The sequence below is a fragment of the Pelobates fuscus genome, chromosome 5 (genome assembly GCF_036172605.1).
Source record: "Pelobates fuscus isolate aPelFus1 chromosome 5, aPelFus1.pri, whole genome shotgun sequence".
NCBI classification, from domain to species: Eukaryota; Metazoa; Chordata; class Amphibia; order Anura; family Pelobatidae; genus Pelobates; species Pelobates fuscus.
The window spans coordinates 88,207,200-88,225,146 of record NC_086321.1 but is presented as its reverse complement, the minus strand read 5'-3'; the positions used below and the strand labels follow the sequence as shown (position 1 = coordinate 88,225,146).

At 42.2% G+C, this 17,947-nt stretch overlaps 1 protein-coding gene across 1 annotated transcript in view; it reads right to left on the bottom strand.

Moving 5' to 3' along the window:
• The window catches only part of MAP3K1 (mitogen-activated protein kinase kinase kinase 1), a 61,993-nt gene extending 45,030 nt beyond the window's left edge, over positions 1–16,963 (bottom strand). Inside the window, exon 1 of the mRNA XM_063454042.1 lies at positions 16,665–16,963. Coding sequence (XP_063310112.1) covers positions 16,665–16,963 — 299 coding nt within the window. The remainder of the gene's footprint in view (positions 1–16,664) is intronic.
• Between the last annotated feature and the right edge of the window lie 984 nt (positions 16,964–17,947).

The window sequence follows — 17,947 nt, the reverse complement described above, 5'->3', positions numbered from 1 at the left end:
CTTTTGGGAGGAGAGATGAGGGACTTCTGTGGGAGGTCTTTTCTGCTCTCTCGTCAGTCAATGTCACGGCATTAACTGACAGTTGGGATAAAAATAAATAAATCTATGTTTAGGTTTGTGAAAGAATTTACTTTGATTCCAAGGTTCAAGCTTATAGGGGTCATATTAGATATCCTATATTAAAATTGGCTAACTTGGACTCAGGAAATGCTTAATACGACACTTCAGACCATATATGTCTAGTTCCTGGAGCAGATAGTCCCCACCTGAGCTGTCTCTCCTAAATCAGTCTGTTCTTTCTCTGAACTTATCTGTTATATGTACATGACGTTCATCCCCATGTCTTATCTGTACTCCTTTCACTCCCTTCCTACTACTGTCCTATGAGTATTTGCACGTAAGCACTTTTTAATGTGTAAAAACACAACTGACAAAATAAAGGTCAGCGGCTTAATTTGAATACCAACAGGTGTCTGAATTCACGCTTCTCCAAGTGCAATTGAAACAATTAATTTGTGCTCCCTTGAATTTACCAAAGATCACATTGAATCTATATCAGGTTTTTCGCTTAATCTATATACATTCTTCTAATGATTTTGCTAGCAAATGTAGATAGAATTTTATGCTCAATCTTATGAGCATACTTTTTGGGGAATGACAGGTGCCTTTTAAAAGTTATTTATTTTTTATTTTTAAAGAGGAGCCATGGCTAAGGCGCTGGGTTATACTCCAGAAAGATTTTTTTTTTTTTAACTAAAGATTAACAAAAAAAAAAAAACTATACAGCAAGACAATCAAATGCAGGTGTGCTGGTGCCCAATGTGATCATTTAATTGTATTTTCACACGTCACAAATATATGGCTTGTTAAATAGAGGGGATAAGTAAACGTAATAGTGAACATTTTCTGACAAGTGGAAGTTTTCCTTTAAAGAGGGTGGTCAGGGGAAACTCTTTGCACAGTAACTTATGCATGAAAAAAAAAAGTATTTCAAGTAACATATCATTGAATAAAAGAGAAATTGCTTATTGGGTCCACAACATCTATAAGTAACAAATTATCTGATAATCTGATGGCGCATCTCCAAAGCAAATTTCAAAACGGTTTCATACTTTACTGGAAGCTGAATAGTAAGAATTGGTTACACAAATGTTGTACATTCAGACAGCATTTGATAAGTAGGACAAAAGAAACAGTGTATTGCATTAAACATGAAAAAAAAAAACTCTAAAGGAAGTAAGACCCATTGAGTTGGTAGTAGAACCACAAAGTGGCTGCATTCCTATGAAAAAAATCCATTTGCACACAATGTAAAAAGAAAATCAAAATTAGAAACAAAACATATAGCTGCCCCTTTATGAATATGTAGTATATATGTTTAACAGTTTGCCTGAGTAACCCTTCCAATGTTGATGAAGGATGGCAATGTAGGATCCTAGTGACCGGCAGTAAGTCTGGTAGATCCTCATAGTACAATGTTTGTGAGGGTGCAGATTTTATAAGCACAGTGTATATATGATGACTTTATATACAAAGCTACTTGAAATAACAAAAAGCCTGCTAAATTTGCCTTTTACCTTGGAGCCAAATCTTTATTGAAAAGATGTTTCAGACATTTCTTTGCTAGATGCGATATGTAACAGTGTTGCTCTATTCCAGCAGATAGCTACAGCAGAAACTGTTGCAAGACCAGGTGAAATTCCACATGGTTTGTCAGGAAATATTTTCTCATGAATTGCCACGGTCAGCATTTTGCACAAGAGAAAGTTTTTACACATTGCTGTTCTCCCTTGAAAGATAACCAGTCTACAGTGTGGTCCGATATGAACTATCAACATAATTCAAGAAGGCCAAAGACATTTTTCACTGATGTACTGAATTTTAGTTACGTTTCAGATCACAGGATTACTGAAACTCACTTTGCCCAGCAGGATCTGTTCTCGCTGCAGTGAAACCAGTAAATACTAGGTAGTGGTTGAGATTTATTGGATTATGTATTAACTTCTATCAACAGTTGCACAGTGAGCATAAACCCGTAAAGTAATTTAATACATAAAATCAGGAATACTACCTAGCAGTTCTTCCAGCTTGAAAGAACAATTGTCTTTTGGACACATGTACAAGTCCAAAAAAATAAAACCACAAGGGCTTCAATTGGCTTATTCTAAAAGCAGCAAGGTTCAAAAAGATAAAGGAGAAATATTTGAAGTCAATAGCTGCAGGTGCTCTGGTTCCTAGGTGCATTTTCTCATTGAAAAATACTCCTTATACACGTTACATACAAAAATACATCAAGTACCTATGCACAAGACAAAAAAACATAACCCACAATTAAGCAGGCAATCAATATTGGGATTCACATTGGTGAAGTATGCCCCAAATACTCTCTTCAAAACATATGCAGAACAGTGCTATTGTATTCGCCACATCTACTGTCTCAATCTAAAAACAATGGAAACATAAAACATTCCTTGAATTCAATACACAGCTCTTATACAAGTATCTTATCATAACAGCGATCAATTGCTGTCAGGCTGACATGAGATATATACAAAAACTCTCTCTCTCGTTTTTTTTTTGCTTTCAAACCATATCAAAAGGTGACACACACTGCTCAATATTTTTACTCTGCCACACATACAAACAGGGCTTAAAATGTCAAATCTTAAGCAATTAGCCAGCAGGGGAGAATTTCTACACTCACCAGAGCTAAAAATTTCCAACTAGTGATGAGAATTGTATTTTTTGGGGGGCGGGGTGGGTGTTATTTTGACTGCCACTAAAGGTGCAACTAGCGAGCAATGTAATGCAGTGTTTACATTAAAAAGCTTGCAGGGACAGGCTTTAGATACCAGAACAACTACATTAAGCTGTAGTTGTTAAGGTGACTATAGTGTCCCTTTAAAGGGACACTCCAGGCACCCAGACCACTTCTGCCCATTGGAGTGGTCTGGGTGCCAACTCCCACTACCCTTAACCCTGCAACTGTAAATATTGCAGTTTTCATAAACTGAAATATTTACATTGCAGGGTTAACTCCTGCTCTAGTGGCTGTCTACTAGACAGCCACAAGAGGGCACTTCCTGGTTTATAGCACAGATCATTTTCAATGCTTTCCTTTGGAGAGGTCTAATGTGCGTGCGCATTAGGTCTCCCCCGCAGAATGACGTCGGCGGGGGAGGTGCGTGGGCGGACCCTGAACCAGCGCCGAGGGACATCGGCGCTGGATACAGGCAAGTCACTGAAGGGGTTTTAACCCTTTCAGCAACCTGGGATGGGAGGGAGAGGGGACCTGCAGTGCCAGGAAAACGGTTTGTTTTTTTCTGACACTTGAGAGTCCCTTTAAGTGTACTGTTGTCTTTGTAAACATTTAACTCCATCTTCTGAAAAAGCCATGTGTTTTATTAAAAAAAATATGAACTTTTTTTTTCCTTTAAAGATGACTAGTGTCTGTATTGTCACTTTAAACCTGGAATACAAGGCCTAAACCAGCACTTCTGCTGTCTATGGCGAAGAAATATGACATTTTCCTCTTGGGACATTTCACTGAGCACCTTTCTGTACCCTTGTATGTGTGTGAGACTATTGCACTGGCAACTCCTGTTAAAAATGGATGCCAGGAGTTTAGTAGATAATTACAGGGGAAAAAAAAAAAAAAAGCAAAACGGACTGTGTGATTTAATAAACCAGTTATATTTTTCTGAACTTAACTTATTTTGCATTGGAATATCATTGAAATGTTGACTGAATACATTTTAAAATATATATAAAAACAAAAAAAGTTAGGAACAATTCCCTGTGGTCTCCACTGGTTCACTGCCTGCACAGAAGCAAAGAAGACCATAGAGCAGGGGTAGGCAACATTCAGCACTCTAGATGTTGTGGTCTAAATCTCTCCTGATGCTTTGCCAGCATTACGGTTGTAAGAGCATAATGTGAGATAAAGTCCACAACATCTGGAGTGCTGAAGGTTGCCTCTGACCCCAGGTGCATGTATATAGCTAAAGGACGCTGTAGGTACTAATGGTAGGGGCGAGTTTCTCATTTATTTTAAAACAGCTTTTACATTATTAAATCATTAAATAAAAAACAAATCTAATTTGCTTGAGGTGACAGTTGTCAGGTACATGAATGTGCATCCCTGTGTACGAGTAACTTATATAGGTAGCTGCCCCCCTTTATTCTCCTTAATATATGTATTTTGCTCACCTTTATTTCAGCGCTGCGTATATCTCTGAGAAGTGGCCACTGGAGGGGTCATTAGGGAGCAATGTAAACACTGATTTTTCACTGAAAAGACAGTGTTTACATTAAAAAACCATGCAGGGACAGTTATATACACCAGAACAACTACATAACTACATTACGCTGTAGTTGTTGAGGTGACTATAGTGTCCATTTGCATGTCCTGTTGTCTTTGTTTACATTTAACTCCATCTTTTTAAGGAAGCCATGTGTTTTATTTTAAAATAAAAATGCAGAAAACATTAAAAAAATAATAATTCTTAAACAGTAGGAACTGCTGCACACCGCAAATGTAACATCTCAGCATGAAATACATTTAAAATAAACACACTGCTTAATAGTTTTCAACTGCCTACACACATTACTTCAGTCAAAGAGAACCTGATTATGTGCATAACGCTGCTGGACTTATCAACTTTACATAACCTTGGGGTCAGTTTCGGGTCCCAAAACTGAAACTGGGAAGCAGACCAAATATTCCAGGCATGCACCCACTACTCTATGCCATGGGAAAGCCAAGTTAAAAACATCTTCCTTAACTCATTATACCTGCATGAAATAGTCACCCATCACATAATTATCACCATTTGCCTTTATATGGTACCAACTTATTCTACAAAGTTTTAGAATTGTATAATGGAGATACATACCAACAAGTAGTCGACAAACAAAACTAATGTTGACAGAAGTGAAAAAGGCCCCTGTCAAACAAGTTTACAATCACTTATGAAATACAATTCTACGAAACTGATGGTGAAAAAAAAAAAACAATTAAAATTACAGCCCATAAATAATATTAAGTAACAATAGCAACACAGTCTGTTGATAATTGTACTGCTGTCTGTTAAAAGTACTGTAGATAACATAGCTGGTCTCAAATTTCCACTCAACACCAGCTTTTGGGATTGATCATTTAGCCCTGCAGAAAGCTGGCCGGCAGAAATTCACCCCTGGTGAGTGTGACAATGACCACAGCTGATAACTTTGCTCGCTCACTTTGTATAAAAGTGTGTGCATTACATTTATTTTCCGGAAAAAGAGCAAAACAGCTTTTGCAGCTTTAAAAATAAGACCCCTATTAGAATGCTAGATGTTACAATTAGCAATGTGAAAACATGAAATTTTCTAACATATTGAGTGAATGACTTAATTGACCTATAACAGAATGAGGAAATGCATATATATATATATATATATATATATATATATATTATTTTTTTATTATTATTATTATTTTTTTTTTTTTTATTCCAGCCAGGAGTCTATATTTAGTAATGTACCAAACCCTATAGGACTATCCACAAAATATTTTGAGAATATAAACTACAATGGATAGAATGTAAAAATGTATCAATAATAATAATAATAATAATAATAATAATAATAACAAAATAATCATACATTCCAAAAGTGAAACAGTGACACTTTTTTTCTCCCACAAGTATAACACTTTTCCTCAATATATAGACGGAGTATTTTCAGTCTCTGGCTTTCCCATCTACTGATCTTATTAAAGGCTCATGGTAGTTTTCTCTAAATTCAGTTCAGAGGATTAGGAAGAGCTCTGTTACGTATGTTTCCCTTACAAGATGTACATGCATAAATGAGTAATGACAACAAAACACTTTGTACATCTACAAAAACTGCTCACCTTCACTTCCTGCATTTGTATCAAGTTTTAACTTCTGGTCACTAAATCCCTGCCTCTTAAACACATGTTTAGCCCAGTGGTTAACGGTTTTTGACTGGAATCCAAATATTACTACAAGAGATTCATATTATGCTTCTCTCCTAATTTGCTTTCCCATAAAAAAAAAATATAAAATATAGATACCAGCAACAGATGGTGGTTCAGGAGCATATAGTATTCCCGTGAAGAGTCAGCAGTGAACACTGAGAAAAGGCACCGTCACTCAGACAACCACTAAAGGAACATCCTGGACTAGGACATGGAATCTTTGCAAGATCTATGCTCACCGACTCCACGCTCTGCATGGAGATGCTTAACGCTCCCCATAGAGATGCACAAATTCAAGACGCTGCTGCTTTGGTGCAGTATAGCAGTTTGCTGTGTATTTGCACTAGCCTCCCAAGGTTTCCCTATGGCGAAGCATTGTACTGGCTGAGATATTGGGTAATACATACACTTTTTTTTTTTAAACCCTTACAGAAGTGTGGCGAACATCTAAATAATGAGGAAAATACTATATAGTGTCAGGAACACATCTGTATTGCAGTGTTGCAGACCAGTGTTCTTTCAGGGATTTTGCCTTTTTGTTCCTGATAGAACTGTTGAAACTCTGCATAACAGCCTTGTAAGAAATGTGTAAAGAATATGCTTTATATTCCCCATAAAAGTTGTATATACTAAAACGTATTTTAATATTTAAACTGAACCGGTCATGAAATCACTCTCCCATTTGCATTGAAAGAAATTATTCATTAATAGCACAAATAAGTAGACATCAGATGATTTATATTTGGAGAATAAATTTGAACAGTTTGGTACAAGACGCCCCTCCACTCCAAAAAAAAAAAAAAACTACCACAGACAGGTAACTATGACTAACAAAATACTTCTTCTGAGCTATTGGATCTTTGCTAAACTGGCATTCTTGCTCACAACTTTGATAGCCACAGATACTCTAAAAACAGCTTCTCTCATCCTTTCCAGGTCTTCTAAAAAAAGTTTCATATAGCAAATTATAAACAAAGTCTTCCACCAATGCTGGTTTCACATGGGCCATGATCAACCGCATTCCACAATTAACTACTAGCAAGATCATGGGCACCTGGTACCCTGCACGCTTACAAGACCACCTTGGGATTTGGGGTTAAGATGTATAGATCTCCGAAATCTTCGACAGCTCAGCTGGCAACCACCAACTTCGACAGCTCAGCAATATATCAGCTAACCACATCTGGCAGGATCTCATGAAGTAAGCATCCAGTTAAATAGCAGCTCTTTAAAAGTGGTAATGTTTTCTAGATCACCTCTTCTGAAATGTATATTTTTCAGCTTATTCAGCCTATGTTTGATAACATATGGTTGAACTCAACATATAAACTTTTGCTGAGGGCTCTGTCAGCTAAGCTGATTGTCAAATCTTATGCAAATGTTTTGTGATATTATAGCCTAAGACGCCAACTCGTATAAAGTGATGATTGAATTTGAAGTACATTCTAAAATGAGGCTAAAAGTAGCCAAACCGAAAGCATAGATTACTTTGAGAAGGTAACCCGCTTGACAATATTTACATTGAATTTGATATTCACTTAGAATTCTCACTTTAATAAATACTTCTGTTATTCTTTATAACTTATAAAAAGAGTGGCTTTTGATATGTTACCAAGAACCAAGACTTTAACCAAATCAGTTTCTTACTCCGGTTTCCTGGGAAATCTAACCTATGTCCAGTTTTCTATACTCAAGAAGACATTGTAAATGGCTCCTCTGCAAACTCTGTTGTACATTCATTTCCTTTAATAACCATATCGTCCAGTATCTATGTTAGCAAGTATACACTATAAGAGCACACAAACAGTATAAAAAAAAAAAAAATATTCCAAGCAATATAAAAAGCAGCTAACTATAATAGAACCATGCCAAGTTCCAAAGGACAACAAATAATTAAATAGTATAAGCGCTTAGGCAATCTTCCCCTTAGAGAGATTATGGGGAAAAAGCATAACTAGTAAAATTACTGAATAGTGTGAGTCCCAAAGTTAGTAGAAATGGTGAAAAAGGATATATCACAAAATTGCAGGGGGTATGGTGTAGAATGCCATACAGTTCTGTATGGTTACTTTGTAGTTCTCATCTCCAGTTCAAGGGAAACTAAATATCCACCTATGAAACCGGAAAGAAACTAAATATAGCGCAACACTGAATAAATTCTATTAAACATCTATGGAATCCCTTTGTGGAACTCTTACACAAAATAGTGGTGGTGCTTATTGCCAAGGACCACAAATAGGCATATGGTGCAGTACAGTCTGAGAGTAACGTCAGAGTTACCACTACGCTGGGTTGATGCTTCAAGCTACTCCCGTGCACTAGAGCTGACCCAGACCTCAAACACCTTGTCGACCTGTGATCTCATAGTACTTGCTTCCCAGCCTCAAAGTTTGAAACTGCCGCCAAAAGCAACGATCTACGCATTTCGCTTGTGAGACCGTGCTTTCTCAAGATAGGTTGTACTACTGCTGATATACCGTATACCCTTTGCATGGATGAGGTCATCAGTGCTCTTAAAGGCATATCGCTTGTAACAACTTTAACATGTTAAACGTTCTTTGATTCAATGTCCGCAATTATATGCTTACAGGGAAAAGTGTAAAATCAACATATAGGTACAAGCATAATACAAAATGTATAAGAGTATAGATTACAAATGGTACTGTGATTGTTATAAATTGTTTTTAAGACCAACATATTTTTCCTATAATTTAATATTTTATCCACTTATAGTGACAACGTTAACATAAATAGTTAGAACAATTTCATATGGTGTAAATTCATGAGATCAGTGCAATCAAGTAAATAAGATATAAATAGAATCATGTTGAGAAATTCGATTTTAAAAAGAATAGACCTAACGTTTGAATTGAATTTCTTAACAGGTGGGCCCTCTTTATTACAGGCCTACTGCATTGTCAGTTCCGTCACACCACAACCAACTGATGCTATTGACTATTGTTTTACAACTATTCTTGCTTTTAACTTCATTCCAATATTGCATACTTTCGAGACATACTTATATTTTACCATTATATTTTATTCTTCACATTTTTTTTTTTAACCATGTGATCTTTGTGATACACAATATATCAATATATCTATATGGACAAGAATATCGTTCAACTTCAAAGTCAATACTTAATTTCCATAGTTCCAGCTGTACATTTGCCAGTTTTGAGGTTAACAGTCGGAAGACATTTATTGAGCTTTTGACTTGCAAAGAAAGAGGACATTGGATTGGGGATTCAGCCACTTATACCCTATTCTGTGCTCTGATTGAAGGAGGGGATATATCCATTTTACTTTCTTTTATTTTCTATTTTATAAGTTTGTTTTTTTGATGCAGCAAAGTAAATAAAGAGGCCTCTGTATAATAAAATGTAAGTTTTTTACATCATTGAATAGTAAAACTTGATATTTATTTAAATTAGCTTGATGATCCAGTATTAAAAATTACAGTAAGGCAAGTGAACCGATCTTCAATGGTAAAAACAATATATACAAAAATAAATTCTATTAACCCCTTAAGGACCAAACTTCTGGAATAAAAGGGAATCATGACATGTCACACATGTCATGTGTCCTTAAGGGGTTAAACAACTTGATTATGTCTCCCATTGTTAAGAGAGTATTTTACTGCATAAAGCAGTGCCACTGCTACTGAAAGTTTATTGTGGGAAATTATATGAGGCCTAATGAAAATGATGTACCTGTTCAAACCAAAAGGAAGGAACCCAAGTAAATTAACATAAACCAAATTTGGTTCCCAATTCTGGGGTTAAATAACTAGTTCTAAATCCACCAGTGCCTTCATCTACATATGTCTAAAAAGACCTAAACAATCTTGTGTGAGTGGGAAGTTACCAACTGTAGACACAACCACAAACAAAATAATAGAAACTATACAATTTACAAATTTAAGCCACGCATAAAACTTTGAGAGAGAAATTTTTTTTTGCATGTGATACACCATTTTCTTAATTGGAAATAAAAAGGAGATATCAATAAAGACAGCTTAATTTCTCTATTCTTTAGGTTTACTCAGCCGTGACTTTTAACCATTTTTAAATTCAAGTAAAAAGCAAACATAACATTAAAAATATTTAAGACGCAGATCGCTGTAGTTGTTTGGAGGACCTGGCACCCCTGACCCCATAATAAAGAGTCAAACCATTTTTGAATGGTTTGACTTCGTAACTGGGTATGACATGTTCCACTTACCACCCCTCTACAGCTCAGTTAGAGCCATTAGCATTAAAGGACTTATCTCAAAGAAGAAAGCTTCTTGCTCTCAGCAGTAGTGGATTTAGGGAGGGACACCTGGTGGAGCAAAGTCATTCTAAAATGGCTTGGCCAGCATGTTACAGTAGTTAAAATCCCTGGAGTGTTCGTTTAAGGACCACTTGGTGATGATAGACCACCAGTGATAATGTTGCAGTTAACATAAGTCAGAGAAAACATCCTTAAAGCATTAAAGGAAATGATGGAAACATTTTTACAAACGTTTACTTGATATAAAAACAAAATTACAGAAATCAACATGACCAAATATGGTTATGTACAAAGTTTGAACCTCTTGTTACAACAGAATCAGGCTTTTGATAAAAAACAGGGTACATGATTTCTGTAAGTAGGAAAGCAAACATGTCACTGCATGCATGTACCTGGGCTCGAAAGAGCTTGGAGGAAAATCAAGAAGTCAATCTAGTTATAGAGCCAACAAATTCTCACTACTAAAAAAAGATTGTCGATAGGGAGAGATAATGTATGTCAACACGAATGCATATTAACTACGTGAAAGACCCTACGCCCGAGCCTTACACCAACACCTTGAACTCCAATCATTTTTACACAATGCTATTCAAGTGTAAACTTCCATGTGCAACCAAGAATTTCAACAAGAGCTAAAGCCTTTTAATTGCATGAAACACTCCTCCAAATAGCACGAATTGTTTCAATATTTTACAATCTTTAGTAACTAAAGCAACCTTGCTATTCCTATTGTAAGAAATGGCTTATATTGGTAAATATAGATGCAGACAATGGGTGCATTTCTTATGATGTTCAACATTTGTGAAGTTAAAAAGGGACACTGCAGGCACCATAACAACTCCAACACATTTAAGTGGTTATGGTGCCTGATGACCACAGGAGCGGAGTCCTGAATCATCAGTAAACTAGAGGATTTACTTACTAACAGAGATACAGTCTCCGCCAATATGCTCTCTGAGCCCAATGACAAATTTGCAGAGGCAGAAATGTACACAGGGATTATAATTGTACAGCGCTACGGAATCTGATGGCGCTATATAATAAAATAATTTACAGTGCAATGCTACAGGCTTTAAAAAAGGTGTCTTGTGACTATAAGCCATAGTATAACCTTCAGGGGTGAATTTCTACTCACACAAATTGTCACTCACAAACAGCAACTTGAAGCAGTCCTGTAAACAGTGGATTCAAGTAAATCACAATGTTTTCATAAATCACAATACTTATAAAGCATAACCAACCTTTCAATGTCTTGTCACTCATAACACTGCTAAAAATCAGTACTGAAAATGTAAAGTTATGATGTGAAGTGATTTCCTACACACCTGATAATTTGGAGGTTGCTTGTGCAATTGGAAATGTAAACAGAGTCTTAACCCATTGAGTGCTATATGCGTGTCCAGCACATAGTAAAAGGGATGTACTAGAATACTTAAGGTTTGCAAAGGACTACATTTTGCCACAACATACATTTGAAACAAGACAAAAGAACTACAGGAAAAAAAAAAATTACTCTACAGTAATTTCAAGAGAGGGTGTCCTTTTGCAAGTTTAGAGACAGGTAAATCTGCTTGCCAAGAGGAGACAGTGCACATATTGTGTATTTTAAATGCAGAGACAGGGCATGACACCGGACAGAAATAGAGAAAGATTTGCACAGCACCATTCATCAAAAGCAGTGGTGACTGATTTACATGACCTCGGCTTTTACCATTACTAGTTTATATCAAAGCATTATTACACACGCCATTAACTAATCCCCAATGAAAATACCAATAAACAAAGCAAAATTATCATTTAGGGGGGAAAAAAACTGCAACTAATGGTTACTTGATATAACATTAACATAGGTTTCAAGTATGTGGGCTAAACAGATATGTTTCTACTAGCATATTAATGAAATCAAAATTAGTCAGATCTGCGCCAGGCTCTTCAAAGCATTTTATTTACACCATATGTTTATTTACACCAACATATTCTAAAATGCTGTATGATAGGAGTATAAGGCATATGTTTCAAATTGAAGCCAAGGTTCTGCTAAAAAAAAGCTTACAACCTAAAACATACCTGTTGTTGCCATAGGATAAAATATAAAGAAAAAAAAAACAATGTTTTGGCCATTAATATCACATTTAGTTTATCATCAAGTGAGATCAAACTGTCACAAAATTAAATAGATAAGAAAAAAAAAAAATGATGAAAAGAAAATATTAATTAACAGCAAGTATGCAATGATTTAAAAATACATTAAGAAGATCAGAAAGATTAAATCCCAGGCACTGAAGCATTAGGCTAAGCACCAAAGTTTAGCAACCACTGACTGGAGAAATTTACACAAGTCTCCAGATCTTACTCCAACATACTAAAACTATCCTAATACTAATATGCAGAGTGCATTAATAAGCTGTGGATTGGTGACAAGCTAAAATGGGCGGTTTGCCATTTTATTGTTTTACACCAAGAAGAGGAACCACTGATCCATTAGAATCCAGGGCAGTATAACATGAGTGGCTGTTACAGGCTTAGATGGAAAAAATACATTTATTCTAGCATTAAAAACTCTGACTTGACAGCTGAGTCAATAGGTTATACAGCACACAAGTTTTCATTTCATTCCACAAAATCCCTTGCCAAGTATGTATTCTCTAAAGTAATACCAACCTAGCAATTAAATAGTACTCAACTTCCTTTTGTGCACTATCTGAACTTTAACCAACATTGTAACCTCTTTGCTGACATTGAAGGAGCCATATAAAATGATACAAGGCAGGAAGGACAACAGAAGGAGCCATATAAAATGATACAAGGCAGGAAGGACAACAGAACCATCTCTTTGTAAATTGCAAATTCCATGACAGAAGGACTATGCATGTCTAGCCTCACAAAGGTTGATCATTGAAAGAAAAATCTGCCCTTACCCCACAGAATACCTTATATTTTTGTGTAATATTCGATTACTATGACAAGGAGTCTTTTCAACCTCATACTGGGTAGAACCACCTTATCTGAACCTGAGAATTTTGTTTAGATCCATTTGGCACCCCAATGCACATTCTGAGGGGTCATCCACAGCTGTCAGTTCTAGTCCTAGACTAACTTGACTGATGTCACATTTACTGTCAGTTTTGCCCCCCCCCCCTTCCTCCCCCCATTCATTGTCAGGAGTCCTCTTACTCCCAACTGACACCCTCTAGTCTAAACCCTGTCTGAGATCTCCTCTGCTGTCACCCCTCTTCCCCAGTCACATGGGTTCTCTCCCTGCTTTCACCCCTCTTCCCCAGTCACAGGAAGACTCTCACTGCTGTCACCACTGTTAACCACAGGGGTGCACTTCCTGCCATCATCCCTATTCCCAGTCTAAGTACTCTCTCCCCCTGCGGTCTCCCCTGATACCCTGCCAGTGGGGTTCTCACCCCCTGCTGTCTCCCCTGCCAGTGGGGTTCTCACCCCCTGCTGTCTCCCCTGCCAGTGGGGTTCTCACCCCCTGCTGTCTCCCCTGCCAGTGGGGTTCTCACCCCCTGCTGTCTCCCCTGCCAGTGGGGTTCTCACCCCCTGCTGTCTCCCCTGCCAGTGGGGTTCTCACCCCCTGCTGTCTCCCCTGCCAGTGGGGTTCTCACCCCCTGCTGTCTCCCCTGCCAGTGGGGTTCTCACCCCCTGCTGTCTCCCCTGCCAGTGGGGTTCTCACCCCCTGCTGTCTCCCCTGCCAGTGGGGTTCTCACCCCCTGCTGTCTCCCCTGCCAGTGGGGTTCTCACCCCCTGCTGTCTCCCCTGCCAGTGGGGTTCTCACCCCCTGCTGTCTCCCCTGCCAGTGGGGTTCTCACCCCCTGCTGTCTCCCCTGCCAGTGGGGTTCTCACCCCCTGCTGTCTCCCCTGCCAGTGGGGTTCTCACCCCCTGCTGTCTCCCCTGCCAGTGGGGTTCTCACCCCCTGCTGTCTCCCCTGCCAGTGGGGTTCTCACCCCCTGCTGTCTCCCCTGCCAGTGGGGTTCTCACCCCCTGCTGTCTCCCCTGCCAGTGGGGTTCTCACCCCCTGCTGTCTCCCCTGCCAGTGGGGTTCTCACCCCCTGCTGTCTCCCCTGCCAGTGGGGTTCTCACCCCCTGCTGTCTCCCCTGCCAGTGGGGTTCTCACCCCCTGCTGTCTCCCCTGCCAGTGGGGTTCTCACCCCCTGCTGTCTCCCCTGCCAGTGGGGTTCTCACCCCCTGCTGTCTCCCCTGCCAGTGGGGTTCTCACCCCCTGCTGTCTCCCCTGCCAGTGGGGTTCTCACCCCCTGCTGTCTCCCCTGCCAGTGGGGTTCTCACCCCCTGCTGTCTCCCCTGCCAGTGGGGTTCTCACCCCCTGCTGTCTCCCCTGCCAGTGGGGTTCTCACCCCCTGCTGTCTCCCCTGCCAGTGGGGTTCTCACCCCCTGCTGTCTCCCCTGCCAGTGGGGTTCTCACCCCCTGCTGTCTCCCCTGCCAGTGGGGTTCTCACCCCCTGCTGTCTCCCCTGCCAGTGGGGTTCTCACCCCCTGCTGTCTCCCCTGCCAGTGGGGTTCTCACCCCCTGCTGTCTCCCCTGCCAGTGGGGTTCTCACCCCCTGCTGTCTCCCCTGCCAGTGGGGTTCTCACCCCCTGCTGTCTCCCCTGCCAGTGGGGTTCTCACCCCCTGCTGTCTCCCCTGCCAGTGGGGTTCTCACCCCCTGCTGTCTCCCCTGCCAGTGGGGTTCTCACCCCCTGCTGTCTCCCCTGCCAGTGGGGTTCTCACCCCCTGCTGTCTCCCCTGCCAGTGGGGTTCTCACCCCCTGCTGTCTCCCCTGCCAGTGGGGTTCTCACCCCCTGCTGTCTCCCCTGCCAGTGGGGTTCTCACCCCCTGCTGTCTCCCCTGCCAGTGGGGTTCTCACCCCCTGCTGTCTCCCCTGCCAGTGGGGTTCTCACCCCCTGCTGTCTCCCCTGCCAGTGGGGTTCTCACCCCCTGCTGTCTCCCCTGCCAGTGGGGTTCTCACCCCCTGCTGTCTCCCCTGCCAGTGGGGTTCTCACCCCCTGCTGTCTCCCCTGCCAGTGGGGTTCTCACCCCCTGCTGTCTCCCCTGCCAGTGGGGTTCTCACCCCCTGCTGTCTCCCCTGCCAGTGGGGTTCTCACCCCCTGCTGTCTCCCCTGCCAGTGGGGTTCTCACCCCCTGCTGTCTCCCCTGCCAGTGGGGTTCTCACCCCCTGCTGTCTCCCCTGCCAGTGGGGTTCTCACCCCCTGCTGTCTCCCCTGCCAGTGGGGTTCTCACCCCCTGCTGTCTCCCCTGCCAGTGGGGTTCTCACCCCCTGCTGTCTCCCCTGCCAGTGGGGTTCTCACCCCCTGCTGTCTCCCCTGCCAGTGGGGTTCTCACCCCCTGCTGTCTCCCCTGCCAGTGGGGTTCTCACCCCCTGCTGTCTCCCCTGCCAGTGGGGTTCTCACCCCCTGCTGTCTCCCCTGCCAGTGGGGTTCTCACCCCCTGCTGTCTCCCCTGCCAGTGGGGTTCTCACCCCCTGCTGTCTCCCCTGCCAGTGGGGTTCTCACCCCCTGCTGTCTCCCCTGCCAGTGGGGTTCTCACCCCCTGCTGTCTCCCCTGCCAGTGGGGTTCTCACCCCCTGCTGTCTCCCCTGCCAGTGGGGTTCTCACCCCCTGCTGTCTCCCCTGCCAGTGGGGTTCTCACCCCCTGCTGTCTCCCCTGCCAGTGGGGTTCTCACCCCCTGCTGTCTCCCCTGCCAGTGGGGTTCTCACCCCCTGCTGTCTCCCCTGCCAGTGGGGTTCTCACCCCCTGCTGTCTCCCCTGCCAGTGGGGTTCTCACCCCCTGCTGTCTCCCCTGTCAGTGGGGTTCTCACCCCCTGCTGTCTCCCCTGTCAGTGGGGTTCTCACCCCCTGCTGTCTCCCCTGTCAGTGGGGTTCTCACCCCCTGCTGTCTCCCCTGTCAGTGGGGTTCTCACCCCCTGCTGTCTCCCCTGTCAGTGGGGTTCTCACCCCCTGCTGTCTCCCCTGTCAGTGGGGTTCTCACCCCCTGCTGTCTCCCCTGTCAGTGGGGTTCTCACCCCCTGCTGTCTCCCCTGTCAGTGGGGTTCTCACCCCCTGCTGTCTCCCCTGTCAGTGGGGTTCTCACCCCCTGCTGTCTCCCCGTGTCTCCCCTGTCAGTGGGGTTCTCACCCCCTGCTGTCTCCCCGTGTCTCCCCTGTCAGTGGGGTTCTCACCCCCTGCTGTCTCCCCGTGTCTCCCCTGTCAGTGAGGTTCTCACCCCCTGCTGTCTCCCCGTGTCTCCCCTGTCAGTGGGGTTCTATCCCCAGTATGAGGTTCTCTCTCTCTCTCTCTCTCTCCCCGCAGTTGGACCCCTCTATAGCCCAATCCGTGCTGCCATAGTGCGGGCTCAGGAGGTGATCGGGGGTCTTTCCTTCTCCCCATTACCCCCTTACCCGGTGCTGTGGCTCCCCATGGTGTCCTCGGTTTCCCCAGCCGTGCCGGTGTACGCGGTGCCGGACTCGTGTTCCCCGGCTGGTCCCAGTGTGCTGAGCAGCTCGGACTCGGCTCTCCCGGCCAGCTTATCCAGCTCCACACTCCGCACTTTGCGCAGCTGCTTGCGCCTCCAGTCAGCCTTGTGCTCCCCAGCCTCCCCCGCCAGATACCCCAACTCCGGGCTGCCTGGAACCGCAGCACCGCCCGCGGCTGCCGTTAATCCGGACGACGCGCTCCGACTCCCCGCCGCAGCCGCCATCTTCCTAGAGCCAGGTTTACATTCGTATCGTACAGCCCATGCCAGGGGCGGGGCCAACCGAACGATGGGCGGGGCCAAACACTACGCAATATTCCTAACCTGGGAGGGGCGTGTTGGACAGGTACGCAAACTACGTAGCTACAGTACACTTCCTGTACTTTCAATAACTCTTCATAGTCAGTGCTGTGCTAAATAAACCACATTGGAGCGCCAAGTTAAAGGTGTATCGTCAACTGATGATGATTTGCCTGCAACTTATACCTGCCTTGGCTTACTATAAAATCTACGCATTTTACGTAACCCCACTGCGTGTGTGAAACATATCTACGTAAACTACGTACTGTGCATGCTTAGATAACATTGCTTACGGGCTTTGCGTACGCAGAGAGCGTAGGCTATGAGTGGGCGTGCACTGTGTTTACCCTGACACCCACAGGAGGCGAATGTGAGGGGTGTGCACGGATTTTAAACTGTGTACCTGATAACAGGCTATCCCTCAGATCAGTGAATCAGCTTTCCTCATAGCTAGTCATATTAATTATAATGCCAAGCTGGCAAAAACAGAGAGCAAAGTCACTTTACTTCATATTGCCCAAACTAGGGGTGTAACAATTACAGGCATTCAAAAAAATAATATTTTAAAAAAAAAGAGAAGGATAATAAAGCAAGGCATGAAGAAGGCTAAACCAAAAATAAAAACACCAGAAAACTTAAAATATTGTAATTTTTCTCTGATTAGCTTGGTTTTGTTAAAAAAAGCTACACTATTTTCTACAGAGTTGTACAAGTGGTAAATGCCAGATTTTTTTTATTATTATTATTATTATTATTATTATTATTTTAATTTATTTATTTTTTAAAAGGAGGAGTAAATGTCCTGTTTACAAAAAAGAAAAACCAAGAACGGCTATGTTTAACCCTCCAGTTGTTCGGGAATATCAGGGTTACTCTTTGCTTAAGTGTGAATTCAAAGTGAGCTTTTTT